This window comes from Thermobia domestica, chromosome 13, assembly GCF_964235325.1.
Source record: "Thermobia domestica chromosome 13, izTheDome1.hap1.1, whole genome shotgun sequence".
Classification (NCBI taxonomy): Eukaryota; Metazoa; Arthropoda; class Insecta; order Zygentoma; family Lepismatidae; genus Thermobia; species Thermobia domestica.
In genome coordinates this window covers 154,672,540-154,698,325 of record NC_137466.1, presented here as the reverse complement: position 1 = coordinate 154,698,325, position 25,786 = coordinate 154,672,540, and the positions used below count along the sequence as shown (strand labels likewise).

At 36.2% G+C, this 25,786-nt stretch overlaps 1 protein-coding gene across 1 annotated transcript in view; it reads left to right on the top strand.

Annotated features, from left to right (window-relative positions):
* The window catches only part of LOC145668652 (neprilysin-like), a 150,885-nt gene that overhangs the window by 89,912 nt on the left and 35,187 nt on the right, over positions 1-25,786 (top strand). Inside the window, exons 10-15 of the mRNA XM_081736710.1 lie at positions 2,335-2,479; positions 6,415-6,532; positions 10,454-10,550; positions 12,196-12,372; positions 17,855-17,958; positions 23,193-23,251. Coding sequence (XP_081592836.1) covers positions 2,335-2,479; positions 6,415-6,532; positions 10,454-10,550; positions 12,196-12,372; positions 17,855-17,958; positions 23,193-23,251 — 700 coding nt within the window. The remainder of the gene's footprint in view (positions 1-2,334; positions 2,480-6,414; positions 6,533-10,453; positions 10,551-12,195; positions 12,373-17,854; positions 17,959-23,192; positions 23,252-25,786) is intronic.

Genomic DNA, 25,786 nt, shown 5'->3' with positions numbered 1-25,786 from the left:
GTCTGCACCAGTTATTTCTTGATTTAAAACAACAAATGAGAGATACAACATACGTATCTCGATAATGGATGATGACCAAATAAAAGTAAGCAAGATAAAGGAGATAAAGTGTATTGCCTACATCCACCTAGGTAGTACCGGAATAATCCTCTTATACATAGTTACCAATGGTGTTACTTGCGCAAGTTTCAGTTCAGCCCACACCTTGCTTATATCCCCCTTCCCCCAAGATATACAATTCCCAAAATTCCTTTCCTCTAGCCTTTAGACTACAATCAATCCATTCGTCGAAATGTTGATCCAAGAAATTCCGCACAACAGCACCAAAGTTATGTAACAATCCGAACCTATAGTTTTGATAATTTGTAAAATTTTTTTTTAATAAAATCAAATGCATTTGTGGGAGATTGGAACGACAGAAGAGGAGAAGAAAAATCTTTGTTTCAATTTTATGTAATTATGTTGAATTAACAAAATCGTATGAAGTTACAATAGTTTAATGCAAATAGAGCACATAATCTGGAATTTAATATTTTCTAATAATCAAAAAAAGGGTAAAAGTTAGTGTTATCTTCAATTTGGTTATTATTCACTGTAATGATGAGTAACAAAATATTTTAAGAGAGCATTAGGTACTTGCTCATTCCATATGATGCTTGCCTATTACTTATCCATGCTGAAAAAAGAAAAAAGTTTGTGGCGTACGTTAAAATGTAGGTTATGTGCGTAAATCCTGTAGTTCTTGGACTTAACGTAAAACCATATGTAAAATCCTGCAGCAAATGTTTAACTGAAAACGCATTTTTATACGTATTTTTCCCTCTCAGCCTAACGTCTCCCTATTCCATCCATCAGCACTGTATTTCATTTTATAAGGGGTGGTAAGGAACTTTTCTCTTATCCTGCATATGAGCCTGATTGAGTACGCACAATGCTTCAAAAATCTACTAAGGAGTCATCTCACAATTGAAATAATACGAGTCAGTCTTTTCCCTGTGATTAGCAGTGATTTATCCCATCTTGTCTCTGTGCATCCAGTGCAACGCATAATCAGAACTCAGCTTAGAAGCTTCCCTGTATTTCGTTCTCTCCCGATTGTTGCATAGAGTTAAGTATGAAACGAAGTTATTTAGTCACGGTAAAAGTGTGATTACATTATACACAAGGGTAGGCGTTTTAAACGACTGTTCTGTGAGGCAGGTCAATGCAAATAAGAACCAAGCCAAAACACGTGAACGGGGGGCAACATCGACTTACGTGATGTTGGTAAATCTCTCGTGGACGTCAATCTGGATTACTGACTTCATATTGAAAAGCTAAAATTTGGTTCGGTTTTTCCTCATTAGGTACAGAAATAAATATCAGTAATTGTTTTTTTTTTTAAAAAAACATTTTTCTTTATTAATAGAGAAGGCACGTGACTTTGTGACTAGTTACATTAGAGAGCTTCTCCTGTAGGTTAAAGATAGAGCTTACGAGAAGGAAGTTTGCCTAACATGACTTAACACGATGAAGAATTCTCGTCTCGTCTCGGCTCGATTTTCGAGGAATTCTTCTCCCTCTCATCACACACATGTGTTAAATCCTGGTATGAAACTGAAACTTTTGCCCACTTCCTAACAACGTCAGAAGCTAATGAGATGCATAGCGACGTGATGTGTCGAGCTGTTAGCCAACGACACAAGCGTTCTACAAGTCCTTGTTTTAAAAGCACGGAGAAGCTTGTTTCCTAATGTTTCTAACTACTACGCCACGTAAAATTGTATTTTTCTGCTCTTTTTCTTTAATTTTCCGAGTTGTGAAAGTAACGGAGAATCATATACAAAGTAAAAGGTTATTATATCAGAAAAATTTTGTTTGTTCCACTGCCAGATTCATTATGAGGAAAACAATTTATTGCGTCTTAAAATCTTCTTAGGCTCAATTTGACCAAAGGGAGATGGAAATTATTGCATCTTGTATACTCAGTTTTCCATATATCCAGTTCTTGAAATGGATGCTAACTCACTGATACCATCTGTATCAACTCCCTTGTTTATATAAACATAAAAATTTGTCTCCGAGAAATGCCATCACACTATGTTTTCATCAAAATATAAAACCGAGAAAACATAAAATAATTATCAATATAACTTTCACTGTTATCAATACGTACTTCATAGTAATAAAGTACTTATGAACTAATTTCTCGAAGTTTTCTGTAAAGTAAATTATATTCTATTTGTCTATTTCCATCTATGATAAAAAATTGTATACTACAAACTGAAACCAAGGGCTTCAACTCATGTAGTATATTTAATTTATTTTTTTTTATTTTTAAAATTTTCTTTGCAGATAAACTGGACGGAATACCTAAGTTTGTTGTTTGAAAACACCAATGTTACGTTGAATTTTGCTGATCTTGAAGTTATTGTGGAGGACTTGAACTATTTTCAAAATTTATCCAAAGTACTTAATGCTACCGAACCTCAAACAATTGGTAAGTTTTAATATTTAACTTAATTTCTTTACACTCATATTGAATATATGTACACTCATGTCCAAAATGATTGTAGAGTATCTGTAAATGTCTTCTTGTAAGAATATAATTTGATAATGATTTTACAGGATACTTTTAATACTGATACTATGTGTGTACTCGGGAAATGCATATTTATGGTAAATTTCATAGGAAAAGAATTATAAATACGAAAATTAGAACGGGTAAAACAAAATGTTGCTTAATGGACAAGAAAGTTTTATTTTTGTTTTATTGTTCTTATTTCCTGTTCTTTTGACATGAAATTTTCCACATGTCTTTGCCGATTATACACATTACTAGCATTATAAGAAATACCGGGCGAATTCGTTATCAAATTATATTCCTACAACAACATATTATAGACATGCGACAGTAATTTTGGACATGAGTGTACATTTAGTACATTTACTGAATATATCTTAGATATTCATATTTAAATTATCGTAAGTAAACCTATTACTAGGCATGTGGAATAACATTCATGTAAATTATGAAGAACAGTAAACAGGCCAGAGCCCAAAAATTTAGTGAAAACCCGGTAGAAGTTGGGGGAGGGGGGCAATCCAATCATATTATAGTTCAACTCCATATTATAGTTCATTTGCAAGCCTAATGTGAAAATTTTAGGGGAGCGGTAAACATTTAGGAGGGCCTGACCCCTAAATCCCCTTGGATACAGGCTTGACTGTAGAGCAATATACAGTTTAAAAGGAAACACAAATAAACATTACTCGTATAATACATTTCAATACTTGAAAACGAACTAGTCATGACAATAGGTATGTATACTATTACACTACGATAAGAATAACAAAACCATACTTACCTAATAGCCAACTTAGGTCTATTCGCAGTTACGTATATCTCAAGTGTTTTTGTGGTGGATAAACATCGTATGAATGTTTTTTTCGGGGTTCTCCCGTTTCCTCTCACTTTTCATTCTGCCATTTCATTCGTTATCATCATAATCATCACCGTCTCTCTCTTTGGAGCATAATCATGGGACGTTGAACTAAAGTTTGAAAAAATACTGGTAAATAAGTAAATAAATCTCAGAACTTTCAATTACTTACACGCAGTGGCGTATTTAGGATTTTGTTTCGGGAGGGGGGCTATGCACCACACATGAATAAGCACTTATATTTTTCCTTTTGGGTGCAGACAAATTATAATGAAATTTTGCATAGGTCTATAACAAATTTATTTCGGGGGGAAGGGGGCTTAAGCCCGATAGCCATCCCCTTAAATACGCTACTGCTTACACGTGTATGAAGATGTTTGCAGTTTTGATACCCATTGCAGTGCGCAACAACTAACTAACTCTATGGCCTATGGAACCCGGAGGTTCAATGCCGCATTCACAAAAGCTCTCCACTGACTTCTATCCTTAGCTAACTGGATCCTGTTTCTACTTTGTATTCCAATCTCTACGAGATCCAACTTAATATTGTCCTCCCATCTACATTGTCCTCCCTTTGATACAATGTAACCCCATTATATTTATATTTAAAGAAGAAAATTGATAGCTCCTGTTCGTAATACTAATGGCGTTTTTGTCCTTTTACTTTCATATTAGAGTTCGTTGTTTGGACATTACCAACCTTGCTACTTGGATACCGACCCTGGGTATTACTATATTTCATTCCTTATAAACACTTACGTATGAATAATTTATGTCACATTTTGTTGTTCCTCGTAAAAGTCATGTTTTAGTAGACGGATAAGAAAGTAAATGAAATCTATTCTTGAGACGCAGAATCGATTCCATAAAACCATTCCTAACAGTATATTACTGTTCTTGTATGGCAATTAATGTTGTATCCATGAATGGTTGATTTGTACTACTTCAGACCTGAATAGAAGGTAAATAGAAGAGTTGGAACCTATCCTACAAAACTTTCTATATTTGTACCTAAATAAAGGCATCATGTTACTCTAGTTCGCAGTCGTAATCTAACCTAATCTGCTAGAGATACATTCAGTAAATATACGTGCTGAAGATTGTAATATTTTTTCTTTTTTTTTCGATATTTCCCACATGGTTTAATATGCTAGTTTTCCTGTTTAGATATATATATATAAAAAAAAAAAACACCACAATGTTCTCGCACAACGGAAGGGAAGAAAATATCTGCATTGGAAATAGGTTATCTCGTATGTACTAAATTTCTACATATACGAGTAGGTATTAGAATGTTCATGCAATGATCTGAAAGAAAACAACTTCTTATCTTTGAAACCAATATGGCGTCTCAGTTTTTTCCAGCGTCCCTTCACCTTGCGTAAGTCATTCTTGGAAATCTACCCTTTGGCCTTGAAACCACATTTCTACTTCAAAAATGACGTCATTCCCGGTGTCAGAATGACGTCCTTTGACTGAAAGCTTCACTTCTAGAGAAAGGAAAACATCGCTTGGTTCTAGGTTTGAGGTGAATATGGAGAGTGAGACAAGATTTCATATTCTAGCTGAACTGCCTTCGCTATAGTTGTATTAGTTGAGTGAGTTAGTACATCGTATGCCAACAGCAGCACCTCTTGGGTAGATATCTCGGAAGAAAGGATTTCTCGACCCTTCAAATTCCACTCGTAATGGAGTTAGGAGATGAGAATACAAATTACAGTAATAGTTGACCATGTAGAATGTAGTCAGTCATGATGATCTGCTCACAATCCAGACAAGAATAGCATCATATTGGCAAGTCTTTTGCATCTTTTGCCCTTTTAGGGTTGGGAAGAAGTGATGTTTCTACTGCTTATTTATTTTCTCTGTTTCTGGATCAAAAAAAAAAATATTCTATGTTCATCCATTATGATTAGTTAACCGATAAAGTCCTATTCATTAACCTCCCAGTGATCCAACATTTTCCTTTGACGCTCCCTCTCGAATTCTTCTGGAAAGGGGTGAGTAGCTGTAGTATACACTGTACTGACACCTTCTGAAGACAACTAGTTATGAATTACATCCCTGTAGATCCATAACTAATACCTATTTCAACCAAAATACTTTTATTGGCTGTTCTCCTCTCTTCCTGGCAATCTTCATTATTCTCCGTCATGACGACATCATCTGTGAAAGATGATCTCTCACTTCCAGGGGCATCCGAAGTGGTCATGTGTGCGGTTTGAAATTCTCGTTTCCACTTGGATATTATATCATAGGATAGTATTTCATTTCCATAAACTCTCTCCATCTCCTCATAAATGTATATCCTCTAGAGATGAAGAGATTTGGCAACTTGCAGTGGCTCAAGTTAGGCAATCGTTGAACTTTGAATGATTATATATATATATATATATATATATATATATATATATATATATATATATATATATATATATATCTACAAGGGCGGATACAAGGGGGGCTATAGGGGCTATAGCCCCGCTTAACCCTCAGGTATACACTGGATAAAATGGACTTCGATCCTGTTTTACACTGGATAAAGCGGCAAACAATGGTTTAGCCTCTCCCTTGATCATATCCTCGATCCGCCACTGTATATATATATATATATATATATATATATATATATATATATATATATATATATATATATATATAAAGAAAATATTCCAACGAATCAGTATTTTGTATTATTAACTTAGAAGGAACAAGGTATTGTATCTATGTTCGAGGGAATTCATAGTTTGTCTCCTCCTGGGTGGTTGCACGACCTTTGTGACACTTCATTGTATATTAACATTTATATTGCACTGTATGCATTTACTTTTATAATTAGTTCTAAACTATTTCGAAGCACACGAAATACACGTGCATATCACTTTAAACAATAAATTAAAAAAAGCATGTAAAGTTCTATGAATTATGATACTAACTTGTTCTTATGCAGCATGAGTTTACCCAGTTAATAATCTTATCACTTTTGTTCCAGGATTGTATTTTTGGTATCGTGTAGTGGACTCACTGGCAGGTTTAACTTTGAAAAGATACCGAGATCTCGGGTTTGAATTAAAGAAAGCTTTACTTGGAACAAAACAACAAAATCCAAGGTATGTTACCTTTTCCTTTTGCTTTATAGACTACTGATTTGAAACGACACGGATTATCTAATAACAGATAATTCGGAACGTAGTATATTAGACACTTTTCATATAAAAGAAGTAGAATTAGGTGAGATTTAGCAGGCTATTAAAGCGCTGAAATTTAAAACATCTTGTAGTATAGATGGCATTCCACCATATGTGGTGAAGGGCTGTTTAGATATATTCAAGCATCCACTCCATATTATCTTTAATATGTCCATTAAAACCAATATATTTCCGAATAAATGGAAAGGTCTCATTTGCCCTATTCCTAAATCTGGAAATAGGAATGAGATAGAGAACTTCAGACCCGTAGCCATCCTATCTCCCTTTGGCAAAGTTCTTGAAACCATATTATACAACAGAATTTTAAACCATGTAAAGCCTGTCATATCTGAACATCAACACGGATTTTTAAGGAATAAATCCACAACAACCAATCTAGCAATAGTAACGAATTACATAGCAAGAGAACTGGACAAAGGCGGTCAAGTGGACGTCATTTATACAGATTTCAGTAAGGCTTTCGACAGAGTTGACCATGACGTGCTATTACAGAAATTGGTATCTTTCAATTTTTCTAAACGAGCAATAGAGTACTTCTCTTGTGCAATCGAGAGCAAGCTGTCTCTTACAAGGGATATATTACCATGAAATTTACCACAATATCAGGCGTTCCTCAAGGATCCCATTTAGGTCCGCTATTATTTATTCTTGTAATTAATGATATTTCAATCTATGTTAAAAACTCTCACTTTCTGTTGTTTGCCGATGATCTCAAATTATATTCTAAAATAATCACAATAGATGACTGCACACAACTCGAGCAGGATTTACAGGGTGTTGGGCAATGGTGTGACAGAAACAAACTTTCATTGAATATCTCTAAATGCAAGTCTTCATCGTTCTCAAGGAAAGAAACTCGCATCAATTATCCGTATATAATTAATGGTATATCTCTGTGTAAACCAAATTCAGTTAAAGATTTAGGAGTAATTTTTGATTCAAAATTGACCTTCTCTCATCATATCGATGCAATCTCTAACGCTGCATTCAGAAACCTGGGTTTTGTCTATAGAATGGGTAAAGAGTTTAGAAACGAGTCAACATTCATTAAACTTTATAATTTGTAAGTAAGGTCCCGATTAGAATATGCGTGCGTTATTTGGACACCGAATGTAAATAAATACTTACAAGCAATAGAAAACATACAATTTAAATTTCTAAAAATGCTTACGTACAAGAAAACAGCTTTCTATCCCACACAGATTCCCTACGTGGACTTAGTAAGGAGTTTGAATTTCCTAATGTTGACGAATCGACGAAAGATGTTTGATTTACTTTTATATATATATATATATATAAAGTATTAAATAATAAAAGCTACTCACTAAAATACGTCTAATCGTTCCAACAGGCAGAACAAGACCAGGGAATACTGGTATATTTTTCTGTGAAAGGGCACGAACAAATATTCTCAGTAAATCTCCGCTGTGGAGAATGTGTGACTCCTACAATGAATTAAGTCGTAAAACTGATGTATTAGATATATTCAGTATGTCAGAATATGTATTTAGAAACAGGATTATTACCGAGTACCTGACACTCGAAGTGAATTGATTAATTGTACGGGTAAATGTATATATGTCTATGTATGTATTATACGACACTATAATTAGGCATTAAGCCTGTTGTGTTGTTTTTCTAAATAAATAAATAAATAAATATTGGCCGTCATTTCTAATGAACTGTAAAAATTAAAGACATATTGTGAAATTATTCACTCGACGTTCTTTAAATTTTGCATGCATCGATTTCAGTTGAAATATAGTAAAGAACAATATCACGTTGTCTAAAATTATTGCACTTTTAGGTATGAATGAGACCCCGCGTGGCGTAGTCGCTAACACTTTCGCCTTTGGTGCGAGCGGTCCCGGGTTCGTTTCCCGGTGGGGACACTCGGTCGAAAATGTGTAAAAGCTTTTTCAGTCCAGCCATCCTGAGTGAGGTTTTCCTGTGTTTTCCTAATTCACACCAGGCAAATGCAAGTCCCAGGCCGCTTCCTTCCCTCTCCACTCCTTTCTCCCCTTCCCTTTCCTCGGATAGTATGATAGCCCAGGTACGTCATCCCTCATACGTGACGGGTTAACATGGCCATGCTGAAAGCCCAGAAATCAACATCCTAATCTTAATTTTAGGCATGATATGGTGTTACTTTTCCAAGTCTCAGGGTATATGAGTTGCAGCCGCTCACGCTTAAGGTCATTTGCCACCTAGCATTTAAACCTAGTAAATATGCAAAAAGTGTTGTAATTCTTATAACAAAATGTAAACTTTCCGCAAAACTGCGATACATTTTACAATTTTATCTCAATAAAGGCGAAAATGCTGAGCAGGACTGTTAAGAAATGTATACTATTTATGGGCAAAATACGTTATCAGAAGCAGCTGCTAAAAGACAGTTCAGTCGCATGTGTTCTAGAAATTTTGATGTTCAACATGCTCCTCAAACTGGACGACCAATCACTGAAAAAGTGGATGATATTCTTGGAATCATGACATCACCAAATTTATGATGGCTAAAATATCCATCAACGAGCAGTGTTAAATTATTTGGAGAAAGCTGGCTACGAAGAGAAACTCTATGTTTGGGAGTCACACGACCTGATTCAAAAACATTTACTCAGTCTATCTTCTATCTCTTCTGAAACATGACGAACTTTAGCTATTGCTCAAGCTTTTGATCACGAGTCATGGAAAGTAGATAATCTACGACAACATGTGTGAAAAAGTTGTGATCAATGCGAGGAGAAGCTCCACAGACTGTGCCAAACCCAAACTGAAGGCCCAGGAAGGTTATATTATGAGTTTAATGGTACTGGAAGGACATCGTGCATCACGAGCTGCTACTGCTGGACTCAAAAATAGATTTGGACCTGTACTGTTGGCAATTAGCGCAAGAGAAACAGCGAAACTGGTCAACAGAAACCAAGTTGACAACGCCACACCGCATCTATCTTTAACAACCCGCTTGACTGGGTGGCTTTAATGCATACATCATATATCCTGAATTCTAGCACCGTCAGACTATCATTTGTTTTGGTCTCTGCAGAACTCCTTGAATGGTGTTCACTTACAGTATTAGTCCAAAATAGGGCCTTGGGAAATCACATATCTTTTTTTTTTTTTTTTTTTTTTTTTTTTTTTTTTAATAGCCGAATACTACCCAAGTTCTATAGTGACAGAACTCTGGTATTGCCGGAAAAATGGCAGAAGAGCATCGAACAAATTGATACATATGTGGTTTCTTATGCTATTTTAAAATCACAATAAACGAAGGCTCTTCTTCTTCTTGTTACTCCTCACTTTCCTTCTATGGCGGTATGGAGACGATAGTTCCTTCGATATGTTCAACCCAATGGGCCTTCCTACGAAAAATGCTGGCTAAAAGTGTCAGGGTAATAATGATGTTTTATCAGCATGAAATAATATACTATATTTTAACATAATTTATTACCGTATTCACTACCCAAGCACTATTCAGCATGTGAAAGAAGACAAAATTAGATCACAATAAAATATAACACAACCTATTTTAAGTTAACATTGCCTAAATTAAGCTCAGCTAATCTAACTACGAGAAATTAAGCACTGCTAAAACTTACGGAACAGTAACTAACGAAGCTAAAGCAATCCTAGTCTGACCCAAAATAGCTTAACCTTGCCAATAAATTAAGCTAACTTTACACTAATTAACATTTAGGATTACTATGCAAATAGGCTAATTTTATTACATAAACGTGTATATCTATACCAATCTATCTATCTATCTATCTATATTTTTTAGTTTGAACGTTGTCTGACAGCTTATATTTGTGTATTATACAGGTGGAAAGTATGTGCCCTGGGTAGTAACGGTGAAATGGGAATGGCTTTAAGTCATTACTATGTAAAAGAACATTTCAGTGAAGAATATAGAAAACAAGTGAGTACTCACGTTATTTTTATTTATTTATTTATTTATTTATTGCTGCACAGTCTTAAGTAACAACAAACTATCTCTTTGGTAACATTGAAGCAGAGGTCTTCTATTGTAATAATATATGTATAGAGTCAGAAATGTAACTGAAGGATTTTAGTCAATTAACATACTTTGGCAGTCAATACGCCAGCACCATAGGGACAAATATTTAAGTCACTAGTCATAATAGACTGTGGACATAGTTTTACAAATAGTTTCTTTAAAGAGCTGTGGAATGATAGGTGCGAAGATATGTTTTGATAATGTACAGGGACACTACTTAAATGAAATTTCAGAAATCATAAAAAAAAAAAAAAAAAAATGAACAACGTCTGAAATATGCATTTTCTGGTAAAGATCTTGCATTTTGTGATAAGAAAGGGCTTATCCAGTTTGCCATAAGGACCAGACTGTGGCACGTTATCAGGTCAAAAGTCATGTTGGGTGCTAAATCGAGTCTAGAGATTCCAAAACAAAATGTGAGATATTTCAAGCACGTAACCTCCGCGTGAGGCGTCCTGGGTAATTAGAAGATGCATATACTTTATCATTATCAGTGGCGTATTTAGGATTTTGTTTCGGGGGGACTATGCATTTGCACACACGTGAATAAGCACTTATATTTTCCTTTTTTGGTGCCGACAAATTTTAATGAAGTCTCCCATATAACAAATTTATTTCGAGGGGTGAGCCCAATTGTCACCCCCTTAAATACGCCACTCATCATTATTATAGATTTTACTCAAATAACTTGACTTTTGACAATGTTCTATCCATTTTCACCTTACGTGTTATACACCGTTTCTAAGCTCTTCATTATGCCTTTGCAATAAGCTGTCAATTAGCCATATAGTTTTTGTCCAACTATTTTGTCCATATAGTGTTTGAGATATGTAGACAACTTCATTTTTTTCACTGATTTTCCATTGAGTTTAATGTTTATGTTTCGTGATTTTTTGACTATATCCCATCCATTTCAAGACATTTTTATGTAGAATCTACATAACATGTATATCTATGCTGTTCTATTTTATGCTGATTTTTAGCAATGTCCCTCTTTTGGTTTTTGAGATAACTGGAGGAATTATTTAATTTTCTTTGATTTTCCATTGACATTAATGTTAATGTTTCGTGTTTTTTTTTTTATTATGTTCCACCCATTTTAAGATAATTTGCTTTTGGAATATACAATCTACGTAGTCTCTTCTACATCGCTGGCAGCATAAGTGTAATTTCATTGGAGATCCGCCACCAGCAGACGACAGCGGTCCACTATTTCGTCCTTTGTGATCTGCCAGTTTTTACCACCATATTAATGGAGTATTTTTTTATTATTATTATTCTTTATCCCGCAGAGAATTACTTTGATTTTTGCAATCAAATCATTTAGAATATTCATATTTTATTTTCTTGTACATTTATTAAAGATATATGCATTATATAATTTTGATTTCAATTTTTCCATGAGAATCACTACTTTTTTCTTCTCCCGAGCTGCACAGTATCAGTTGACGTCTTACACTTCAATTTTGGAATATAATTTTTCTTCTCCGATGTCCTGATTTGTAGCATGCTATCTAAACTAACCTTAAAAATATTTACTTCTTAGATGAATGCAATGGTTCAAGACATCAGAGAATCCTTTAAGGAGAGTGTTAAAGAATTAACATGGATGGACGAAAATACGAAAACAGTTACAATGGAGAAAGCAGATGCCGTTAAGGAATTTATTGCTTATCCTGAATGGATTCTTGATACCAAGAAACTAGACGCCTTCTATTACTGGGTAGGTCTACTCCTTCTGTGTTATGTATTTTTGAGATTGAGAACTACGGGATTTGTTAGCGTATAAGACATATTATCTTGAAACTTTTTTTTTTAAAGGATGATAATATTATCTTTCTAATCTTTACTGAACTGAAATAATAAAATACTGTTTTCTCTGTATCGCAACACTACACAAACTAATTAATCCTATCAGTATACACTGGGGTTTGTATCCCCCCCCCCCTCCGACTATATTTTAAATAGTCTATATACTCTGTGAATTAATGTTACCAGAGTAGTGCTTGAGACTGATGTAGATTCAGTTCCCAGTCTCAGCACCCGAGAACATTATTGATAATTTATTGATATAGAACATTATTGATATACACTAAAACGTTCTCAATTCTAAAGGGTTCACGGTGGTCAGTGGTAGAGCTCGTGCGTGGGGTCCCTGGCCAAGTAAATTTGTGGTGGGCACCGGTTTTCTTGGGACACTTTCTTTTCCCACCAATTGATTCACTTGCGTTGATCATTGTCTCCGTTAGACTAGCAGACATAATCATGGGTCGTTAAACTCTTTAATAAGATTGTGGGCTCAGTGGTAGAGCGTTCACCTCTGGTGCTTGGGGGTTCAAACCCTGCTTCCGCCAAGTGAACTTTGTGGTGGACAAACACCGTGTGCGTGGGTTTTATCGGGGTTCTCTCGTTTCCTCCCACTTTCTTCATTCCACCATTTCATTCATCTCTCATCATCACCGTCTCCTTTAGTCTAACCGGCATAACCGTGGTACGTAAAACTTAAAGATTTCATTTCATTTTCATTAATAAGATTTCATTTTTTTCTTTTCTCAATTCTATACTGCAATGTTGCGACTACAAATGTCATTTTAAGCAGTATAGCAAAATCTACCCATGTTTTTATATCTTCGGAACGATTTGAAATTTCAAAGTGCTATGAACGATATTATGATCTTTCACATCTTCTGGGAAACTATCAACGTGACTGAATGTGCTACTAAAGAGGCAGAAAGACAACTAGTACAGATTACGATTTAACAGGGCCATAAACACTTTTTGTTATAGTTCTGTATCTTGGGTCTGTGAAGTTTCTTGAAATAAATGGCACAATGTAAGCTACATATAACTTATGTTAATTCAGCTGCACCGGTAGAAGCTTCAAATATGAACAAGTCGAATTATGTTTATATGTTTGGGGTCATGGTGACTGAGTGGTAGAATGCTCACTTCTGGCGCGTGAGGTTCCTAGTTTAATCCTCACATTACTCATAACCCTAAAACATCTCTAATCTTAAGGTATTTTGAGACATGTTCATCTTATAATAACAATTGCAACTCCCATCCTTTTTCACTTTCCTTTTTTCCCCTTGTAACGGAACCATTCAAAAAAAATGCTCAAGGACGTCTTTAATTAGCATTTCTCTACTCCATAGGGATTTCGAGATACGGCGATGTTATTTTAAAATTAGAAACCTCACCTTTTTTTCTTTCCTTCTAAGAGACATATATAAAAGCGTTGAAACACGCCTTTGATTATTTTAAATTAGCCTAAAAGCCTAAATATGAACTTTCATTCCTCTAACCTTAAGGAATTTCGAGATATAGCCATCTTATTTTAACAGTTACAATACTCACTTTTTTCTCTTCCCGTCTTTTTCTTCCTTCGTAGGGGAATATATATATATGGTGTCCCGACAAAACGTACCAGCGACAAAACGCACCACTTGAATTTTCGCGACAAAACGTACCACTTTTGACGACCTGTCATAAATGACAACCTGTCATGGATTAATTAAAGCATTTCTGATATTTATTCCACGACAAAACGTACCACTTATATAAATTACAACCTGTCATGGACTAATTAAAACATTTCGGATATTTAATCCGCGACAAAACGTACTACCTCATGTTAAGAAACTACTTCCTCATGAACAGGTAAAACAACGGCAGTATAAGGTTGAGAAGAACAGACAGGTAATGTATCGAGTTGTCAAAGTGCAGAAACTCGATTGGTAAAAGAGGGCTCATTTACAGAGGAAGTGTAGCAGCCTATAAACTGAAAGACACAGCAATAGATCATGGAAACTTTTTGGATATTATTCCTTTCTTAAGCAAATTTGATCTTCCGCTTAAAAGTAATTTAGATAAGGTCACCGAGAAGAGTCATATACGAGGAAGTAAGCAGGATAGTGGTCGCATAACTAAACATTGTGAATTATGTTTTCAATGCTATCAGCACACTTATCAGAGAAGATATTTCGAAAGAAGTCTCTCAAGCTTCAATATTTTCTGTTCTATTAGACACTACTCAAGGTATAGTAGTTTCAGGCCAGTGCTTTGTTGTTTTACGGTATGTTGTTAAAATGGTTGTTAAACAAAGTATTGTTGTCATTGTAAAATTCATATCTACCACAGGCCAGTGTCTTTGCGGTTTACTGCTGGAAATTCTGCAGAAGTTGAACCTTGATATTAAGAAGTGTATTTGAAATTCAACCGATGGCTCAAGTAACATGCAAGGACAATATTCGGATTTTTTCAATTCACCTATGATCAGTTACACGTGTGATTCAGTTGATTTTAACGGCTCTTTTAGCAACAAGGCTATATGAGATGGGACATACTGATTTACGGGAAATCCGAAGCACATGAGCTCCCGCCGAGAATCGAACCCAGGTCTCCCACAACAAAGGCGCATACGCTAACCGCTTAACTACTAAGAAACTCAGTTACACGTATGGTGTTACGCTCATATACTCAATCATGTCATATGTGATCTGGCAAAAAATTGCAGTGGTTCTGTGTCATTGTTCTGCTGAACGACTGTGCGATATTTATGCGTCAGTCTTATCAGCGAATGTACATTTGGAAGATCAAATGTTAACAAAGGTGTCTTACAGTTATTGCGGAAACAAGATGGTAGAAAACACACTGTTTTTCGGAAAAAGTTTGGTCATTTTTCGAACCCAAAAAGTGCTTTGTATATAGAGTTGACCATAACAATGAAGAAAATTGCTTCTACAGAAAATATCAAACCAAAAGCTAGGTGTAAAGCGAAAGGATATATAAAAGATCTTCTCAAGTTCAAAACAACTCGGACAGCAGAAATGTTCCTTAAGATATTTCAAGTGACGACTTCTCTGTCAAACTATCTCCAAATAGAGGGTGCTGCTAGTGTAGTCCTATCGGATGGTGCAGACTACTTTGTTCCAACTGAAAGAGTAGAGAGATGATTTTGAATCCGTTAAGAATGCAGCATTAAGCTTTGCAGAATGGGCCAATAACAAATTTGAAGACTTAGAACGTGATTTCTTTTTTCTATTGACCTATCGACAATTCGCCTTCAGAGATGGACAAAGATTTTTCCTGTGAATATGAAGATGAAGCTGCTTCTATCCAGGTACTGCATCGAAGCATTCAACACAATATTGGACATGGCAGTTTTGAGTATTTCTTCAAGATTCAAGAAGCCATGCACTTTATGGATTATTTGGACTCTATCCACTTCAACCAAGTAACAGAACTTCCAGACGTGCCTTTCGATAAACTTACATATTTTCTGAAAAACTTCAGTTAAGAAGTTTCCAAGGATACTATAAATGTATTCTCTTGGACTTTTGAAGGACGTGGATATCCTTGAAAGTCAGTCTTGATGACGAGCACAACAGAGGAAAAATGACTGTGCTGATGGTGCAAGTGATTCAGAATTAGGAGAAAATACATTTGTTTACAAGGAAAGCGAATGCAAAACGTGTTGCAAAATTGTCCAATGTGTTGCTTTTTAATTTTGCAGAATTGTAATTTGTGCAGTAATAATTATCCAGGTTTTCAGCATACAAATTTTTATTGACTCTGGCCGTAACTCAGGTAACACGTGAAAGAAATTTTTCAAAATTCTAAATAAACTGAAATACATTTAAAATAGGCTAACAAGTACCATGTTTCAAAAACATTTGAAAACATTTTCTTGATGTCTATTGAAAAAGATTTATTAAAAAAAAAATTTCGAATGCAAAAGTGATAGATACAGCAGCATCAAAAACTAGTACACTAAAACATCTGCTAATTTTGTAATATAGTATACGTTCTCCTGGAACTTCATATAATATTTTGAACAATTCAGAATAATATACTGATGAAAGAATATCAGGTTTTAATTGTCAATTGTTAATACCATTGACTTACTGTAGAAAGAAAACTGTGCAATTGATTTGTGACATTGAGATGCTGGTAGCCCTTGTGGGAGAAAGCGCCCGCGCCCCTCTAATAATGCCTATCCGTCTCTGGTCCAAAGCCTGGATGTGATGATGGAAATCAGCAAATATTCAAATATTGCATATGCAAGATTCTTGCTGGTCTTGGTCTGGTGAGAATCTTGCAGGTATGGTCTTGGTGTTGCGAGAATCTTGCAAGCATAGTCTTAGTCTTAGCCTTAGTCGTAGTCTTGGTCTTGCATCGGTACTTTTCTCACCACCAATTTGTTCAACTTTTAACCTTATTTTGGCCGATATATATATACTTATATACCGTCCTATCAAGGGATACGTTTTGAAAAAAAATGAAATGAAATCTTTAAGTTTTACGTCCCACGGTTATGCCGGTTAGGCTAAAGGAGACGGTGATAATGAGAGATGAGTGAAATGGTGGAATGAAGAAAGTGGGAGGAAACGGGAGAACCCCGAGAAAACCCACGAGCACGGTGTTTGTCCACCACAAAGTTCACTTGGCGGGGACTGGGATCGAAAAGGGATACGTTTTGTCGCCTGACATTATTTGATGGCTGATTGGAAGACTCTTCGCAAGTAGCCCTCCAGGCAAGTGGTACGTTTTGTCGCTTGTCATTATTTAAAGTGTTTTTAGAAAACCCTTCACAAGCAGCCCTCAGGGTAAGTGGTACGTTTTGTCGGTGGTACGTTTTGTCGCGTATTCTATAGAATATATATATATAAACGCTTAAATACAGTTTTAGTTATTTTAAACGATCAGTCTAAATGTTGATTTTCGTGTCTCTAACCCTACCGTATTTCGAGATATGGACATATTATGATAATTATAATTTCTACCTTTCTTACTTCTCGCCCCTTTTCTTTCTTTCGAGGTCAAATATAAAGAAACAACACTGAAATACGTGTTTATTATTTTAAATGAGAAGCCCACATTCCAATTTTCATGTTTCTAACCTTCAGAGATAGCAAAATATGAACAATTTGATATAATAATTGTCATTCCTCTTCCCCCCCCCTCTTTTCCGTCAAATTTCCAAAAAATCTTTAATAAAACTTTACATCACAAATCTTATGCCATGTTGAAATTTCAAGTTTGTAGCTTAAGCGGTTTGGCCTGCGCTATAATCAGTCAGATAGTCAATCAGAACTTTTTCTTTTATATAGCTTATAGAGATCGAGTGAATAATTGTGTAAAACAACAGCTTTGTATTGTTCCGTCATCTAGTAACTTTATTGTGATTGTTTATTTCGTTTTAGGTTGAAGTGGAAGAAGGAAATCTAATGGAAACTGTTATAAAACTAGGTAAAAATTACCTGAAAAAAATACTCCAGGAATTACCTAAGGTTCCAGATAAATCAGAGTATGTATATTAACACAATTAAACTATTTCTTATATCTTCTAGACACATACATGTGGCCTCAATTTTCCTTTGCAGGTCCAGGTTATATAATATGTTGAATCAAAATAACTTTTTTTTTTTTTTGTAATTTTGTAATTGACTTGGAAAGAGAGAATGTGTGTGTATGTGTGTGTGTATTTTGTCAAAGGTGTGTATATTTTGTCTTTATATGAGTAAACTGAATATTATACAGGGTACCCTAAAAGTAATCTCGAAAAATGAAACCATAGATTCCTGGCACCAAAACAAGAAAAAAGCTTATATGACATATAGTCCGGAAGTGGACATGGGCGGAGTCAAGGGCGCCGATTTCTCTGTAAATTTGGGGGGGCCCATTCAGATGCAGAAGGCATATATGAGGATTTTAAGACAAATTGCATTCAAATTATGCCAAATATTATATATTTTTAAATACAATAATGGGGCCCACATCAGCTTTCGGGGTTCGCGGGCCCCCTCGACCCCCCAGGATCGGAGCCCTTGGGCGGAACTAGACAGCTTCGAATGTAAATGGACAAGAACTTCACACTTAGGGAAAGGAATTTGTCGATTTACAAAACCGCATTAAAGATGCATGTGGAAAGTTACGGAACACACTGGAAATGATGGAATGCATTCGAAAGTCACGATTAGCGATTTATTGTTAGCACGTATGACCTAGTAGTTTGTAGTGCTACTCTGTGTAAGACATTACGTTACAAATATAGTACATCGTTGTAGATTCTGCCTGTTATTTCATTCCATGGCACAACTAGTTATACTTGTTCTTATTTCTACCCTCCCTCTGCAAGTTTCTATCTGGCAAACCACTTTCCATTGCCTCTTATGTTTATGAAACCATACTAAGTGATCTTAGCTTTGACTCCTAGTCTACATGTACGTGCAATCGTGCCATGAATAACAATGGCTTTTCTGTATGGTTTCCATCTTTACTGCACCGTTTCATAACGCTTGCCTTACAGACATTCGGTTAATCCCTAAATGACGTAAGAATTTCTGGCGCAGTTCTGTAACATGCGATTAACATGTCAAGCCGATATTATCTTTATGCCTTTCTGAACTCCCTTCCTAGCTCCTATCAGGTGTGAAGTTCCTTTCCCAAATATTCGAAGCTGTCTAGCTCCGGCCCTGTCTATTTCTAGACTATATGTCATATAAACTTTCTTTCTTGTTTTGGAGCCCGGAATCTGAGGTTTCTTTTTTCACCATTACTTTTAGGACACCCTCTATACTAAACTTTGACGTTACGATGGGATGTATTTTCATTTATATGTATACAAAAATGAGATTTTATCAACTTTAAGAAGATAAAAAGGAGAAAAATTTGAAAATATTAAATTTGAAAAAAAAAATACCAGCATTACATTCCGTCACACCGATGTGAGTTTTAGTTCTGTAATTTGCTGTGTTGAAAACTATGGCAAAACAATAGGTTAATGGACAACCAAAAGGAAAATATAAAGTACCTGTTAAAACGTTGTTCATAGAAACAAGGTAAAGAAAATAACTGCTGTGATACATCCGTCCTGGAGAGCCAAAGGCAACTAATAACCCTCAAGCCCTGGAAGTGATGTATGATTCTCTCCGTATCCATTAAATGCTGTTTCCATGATATGATTTCTTTATATTTTCCCTTCAAGAAGTTCCTAAATTATTCTCATTAAGCTAGGTGCATGCCAGTACCATCCAGTGAGTCTCAACTGTACTCTTGTTCGAGCGCGAACCACCTTAAACTTTATTTGTCTGAAGTCATCTTAGAAATTTTTATATAGGTTGTTTCGTTGACGTCTCCTATCATTATAAAAGCAAGACACCTCATAAAATGTCAGTCAGGCTCCTAATAGTTCACAGTTAGGGCAATAGTTGCCGCTGGCTGCTCTGCTTTCTACATGATACCAAGAGATATCGCTAGCGTATTGGTAATTTACAAACGGATTGGGGGGGGAGGAACTATTTATTAGGAATTTACGGAATTTTACTAATTCTTGATTGTTGTACCAAACGAATTGAGAAGTATCAGCAGCATCAATTTCAGATTTTGCTTTGTGGAATGAGAGGGGCGGGGCAAAGTTCTCCAACGACATGTTTCACGCTTTCTATTAGTATACTAGTCTGTAATTAAACGTGAACTATTACTTAAACTCAGTCTGTGTCTGTGTGGGGGGACAATTGACCTCCCCAAATGACGCCCCTGATCTTTATATCATTTTTCTGTGCTCAGTACATCATTGAAGCAATAAAATAAAACATTCCAGTTTAACGTCCCACTATTATGTCCTTTAGGCTAAAGGAGCCGGATGATTAAGGCAAATAAATGATGAATTGGTGGAATGAGAATGTGGAAGAAACGAGACTACCCGAGGAAACCGACGGACACAATGTTGTCCACCATAAACTTACTTCGTCGGGGATCGAACCAGTGACCCCACGTACCAGAGGTAAGCACTCTACCACCGAGCCACCATGCCCGCCCCTAACGGATATCGATGATTTTAAATCGTCCATTACTACATGCAGTGGCGTATTTAGGGGGGCTTGCGGGCTTAAGCAACCTCGAAATCTCACTTACTATAGTAAAGTATATGAAATATCTTGCAGAATTTTCACCTTTTCAAGCAAAGTCCCCCCCCCCGAAAGTTAGCAAAGCCCCCCGAAACAAAATCGTAAATACGCTAGGATGCTATTATTCTGGAACGGCATTGAATTTTTGAATTCTCTTTCTTGCAATAGATAGCTAGAGTGACTATCTCGGCCGAGCTCGTTAATGGAGTTGAACAGTTATCTTAATGGATAACGGGGGGGGGGGCTCAGTGGTAGAGCGTTCACCTCCGGTGGTTGGGGTCCCTGGCTCGATCCCAGCTCGCGCCGTGTAGACTTTGTGGTGGACAAACACCGTGCTCGTGGGTTTTGTCGGGGTTCCCCCGTTTCCTCCCACTTCCTTCATTCCACTATTTCATTCATTTCTCATAATCACCGTCTCCTTTAGCCTAACCAGCATAACCGTGGGACGTAAAATTCAAAGATTTTTTAATGGATAACGGCGAATTTAACGGTAGCTATCGATATACCATTTTCTACTGTTGAAACAAAGAAATTATACATCACGCCGTTAGATACCATTAAAGATCCTCTAGCGGTTGACATCTACCGGACAAAATTAAAAGTTCAAGCACGAACATCTTTTGACTGTCCACCACTTTATTATAAAAGAAACTTTTTGTTTTTTTTCGAAAAATATTGAAAGCTAGGTTACCTTATTCAAACTTAACTAATTTAAGCGAATCTAACCATTTAGCAAAACTTAGCTAACCTGAGCAAAATGTAACTGACCTAAATTAAACTAATTTAAATTACAATTTACTAATTGAAGAGCTACATTAACCAAAGCTAAGCTAATCCAAGCAAAACGTAACTAAACCATGTTTAACTTAAATTATTCTAAAGCAGGAGTGTGCAACTTGGAACAGTGGGTGCGCCAAGCACAGAGCACTAATTGGTGTCGCGGGCCACACTTTTGGTACATCATTTTTACGACATTTTAATAGTATTGCACTCAATGATGGAACATGTTCATCGTGATTTACATCAGAATAAGCCAAAACAACTGTTATAATGGTAACCAAAATATTTACTCACTAAACAGGAGCAGAATAGTGTGTATACTTACAACAATTTTAATCGGAAACTTGACCCCTCATGTCCTGAACCAGTCTCTCAGTGTTCAGCGGTACACTAGATGTTCCAATATGGAGGCAATTTTCAAGATGGCCATCTGTTATCCTTGAACTCTCCTTGGACTTAACCCGCTTCATACATGAGATGAGTTACACACATAGGTATGTACTGCCAAACAATGTCATGGTCCTCATGTTAAAAAGAGCTAAGTTGGGGTACTTGTTGGGTAAATAGTGTTTCTGATTAAAAAATTTTGCAAGCAGGTGCCCTCAAATACTCCTTTCAAAGCAACATCCTTGTGAAACTCAATGATCATCTGCAAATTGTCAGGGGTACTACTAACGTCAACACTTAATAGTGATGAGAAAATTCTGAATTTCATTTTCTCCTTATTAAAGTCTCTAAATCGAATGTTAAATTCTTCAGACAAATCTGCCAATGAGTTTGCGTAGAAAGGGAAGTTACAGAATGATTTTTCAAACTGCAACAGTGTTGGAAAGTGGGAAGCATTTTCATTCATCATTTGATTTTCCCATAGTTTTCGCTTCCTTTGAAAGGAGTTGACATGTCCGTAAAGTTCAGGAATCAAGTGCCAGATAACATCCACAGGTAATATTCAACCAACGTATTTCAGAATAGTCGATCAGATCTTCATGTTCCGTTTCCAGTTCGTCTGGAAAGGCTTTAAATTGGCGATGATTGAGGCCTTTCGGCTTCATGTAGTTCACACAAGAAACTACTGTATTTGGTCCATAACGTGGACAAATTTCAACGTTTTGACACAAAGATTCTCCTGCCGAGAAAACAGTAAAACCCCGAGAAAATACGCACATACGATCTCTACTTGACGGAGCTAAGAACGAAGAAGAGACAACATATGACAGCGCTGAGTACTCCAGAGTCACCGCGGCTCCAAACACGGGTTTTAGGTACACCAAACTCCTTATAAATGGGCGAAAACCAAATCCATGCTTCCCCCACGTAAAAATGATTTCCAACATACTTCCATCTCATATCGTTGATTTTTCATTACGTTATGCTAATTCAGCTAAAATTATAATTAGTGTTACAAAAGTACACTTTTCATTCAATAAATAAATGGGAGAAAGAGTATGCGAGCGTCACGGAGCAATGGGATTCAATACAATGGGACATCCAGAAGAGAGCAGGTATTGATGATTCCAATTTACACCAAATATTTGTACCTAGTATATGTATCAATGAAGTAATATTTAAGTGTTAAATAAAATGTAGAATATTTTTTACAGTTATGCAAAACTTAAATTACATTATACCAAATCCGGTGCAATCTCTCGGCGTTTCTAATTATCTTTCTGGACAAAAGGAACTCGATCAAGGTTAATTCATATTGAAATTTTTAGAAAAACGTTCTAAGACTTAATTGTGGTATTTCAAATTAAAAATACATTACATGTTTTCAGAGATGTAAGTATACATAGCAAGTTAGTCCATGGCATTCTATATGGGTAACTGTTTATAATAAATTTCTTTATTGCAGATGGATTAGTGATCCAACAACAGTTAATGCATTTTATAATCCATCAGTAAACTCGATCAGTAAGTATAAAGTTAAGATTATTTTTTTGAAATGATATTCTTTTATATGTGGCATGATGATTAAATGTATCTATAGTATTCTCGAGAGAATATTGAGAAATAGACTCCGTGATACAACAAATATTACGAAGTGATATTACAGAAAAGAAAGAATTTTTACCTTCCTAGTAGACACATGACCGCAATCAGTGGCGTGTAACTAAAGGCTTGGTGGCCTCCTCGCAGACAGCGTGGAGTGGGGCCCTTCTCTAGTGCCACTTCACGATTTGGGGCCCCTTGATGGCTTGGGCCCCCCGCAATGCGGGGTCTGCGGGGCCCTTATTTACGCCCCTGACCACAATACTTTTTTGTTAGTTCGCTATTGGAGTGTTCGATGGCACTGCTAAAATAACTACTGATATGTGAACACTCTTAATTGATCAAAACTACCACCGGAAGTGAGCGATCTACCACTAAGCCAACAAGCTTTCTGGTTTGATAGAAGTTACTGGGCCATAATCCTCTATTCAAGTAGAGGTTTCTTTTCACAAAACTCGTTCTTGCCTCAATCACTGCCTCAATCAAAGACAGATCAGAAGCTTTGCTATTGAAACCGCATCAATAAATGAGAATTTTCTTTTACAATTAGTTATGAAGAGAAATGAATCAGACATGCCTTTACAACATTATTTATTTAACTCTTCAGCAGAACAGTGAAGAGTACATCTTTACGCCTGTTTGTGTAACAGCTATGAGGAGCATTCAAAAAGAAACGAGCTGGAGGCCGAGAAACAAAATCTCTTTTTTGTATGTTAGAAGTATTGGCCCTGGCTGTTGAGGCACCTGTCCAACTACACAAGGCAGCGAATGACTGTCTCGTAGAATTCCCTGGGCTGCGTTGCAAACCAGTTCCGAACGTACTGCTGAACATCTTCGTCCGAGATGAATCCTTTGCCCCTCAGAGCCTTTTTAAGGAGACCAAAAATGACTAATTGGCATGGAGAGAGGTCTGCACTATATGGAGGGTGACCGAGAACCTCCCACTTGAATTTCTACACCACTGCCCTAGCTGTGTTGGCCTATGAGGTCGGGCATTGTCATGGAGCCCTTCTGTCGTAAGAAAACGAACAACACCTCTTTGCTCTTCCTTTGACACCTCCATTTCACTATTGCATTGCTCACAACAGGACTGACTGCGATGGACGATTGGCGTCTGCTTTTGCTGGCTTTATAAGTCACGTGGCTTGCACACGTGCCCTCTAGCGGTGAATTGTGAACTTCCGCGCTCTTGTCGTAACGCCTATTTGTTACACACACAACAGTATTATCATTCTATCAACGGTATGCACATTACAGCCTTCGGCTCGTTTCTTTCTGAAAGCTCCTTATACGAAATTAATATGAGGATACTTATTTTGGAATAATTTTTAATATAAAAAATAAATCGTTGTTCAAACGAGCTGCGGCGGTGTTTCAGGAATCGTTTCGGATGTTTGAAGAGACTAAATTATATTAGCGCTTTCTCATTCTGTGATCATGAATACCTCCAGATGAATCAAGGCTATAATGATTGTTCGATTTCACCAAGATTATGAAAGGGGTTATTTTTGTTGTTTCGTTATCTTGAGTTATGTATTACGATATTTGGCTTATTGTCATTTCCTTTTAGTTTTATTAGACTTCCAAACTGTGCTATGCAGAAGTGTCGGACATCTTACAGAATGACTTTGTCTATCCGATCTGTCTGTCTGTTTGTCGACAGGTATCAGAGCAAAGCAAAAATGGTAAACGTTTTTTTGCAATCGATTCAGCATCCCAAATATAGCTTTCATCTCCTGTAATAACCCTCTATTAAATCGGAAATAGTATAAATCAATCGTTTTCGGTTTCAATGTTAATAGCTACAGAACAAAAATGTTAATAGATAACGATCCTCCCATTTAACTTTACTAAAACAGGAGCTGGCAAAAATTATTACTACTTCCTGTTTTAATGTTCAATGTTGATCGCCATAGAATTAAAACGGTAATACATAGCGACAAATGGTTTTATGTAATGGATTGATGGTTTTATGGAATGGATTGAGCTTCTCAAGAAAGAATACTATCTTCAACAATACATAACACTATACTAAAACTGAAATTAGTAGATTTTGGGATCGAGTCAGCTTCTCAAGAGCAGGTTCAATCTCCACAATTAACGTGAGGTTAGGTTTACTAAAACGAGCCCTGCGGGGTTTGTAACCCCCTTCGCTCGCTGACACTCCCTCATCTAAGTTTTGTTGCATATGTTAATCACTGTTTTTATCAATAAAGTTGTGTGTGCAAAGTGGACTAATACCACGTGACATTACGTCACGCTCGGGTTAATCTCAATGTAAATTTAACCCACCCATTTACACACTATTGAAATCAGAAGTGGTAGAGATCAACTGTTTCCGGTTTAAACGTTCATCGATATAGAATAGAAAAGGCGGGAAAGATACTATCTTCTCTTGTATCTCTATCAAGATCGGAAATGGCAGAAATTTTCTACATAAGAGGCTTTATCTTTCGC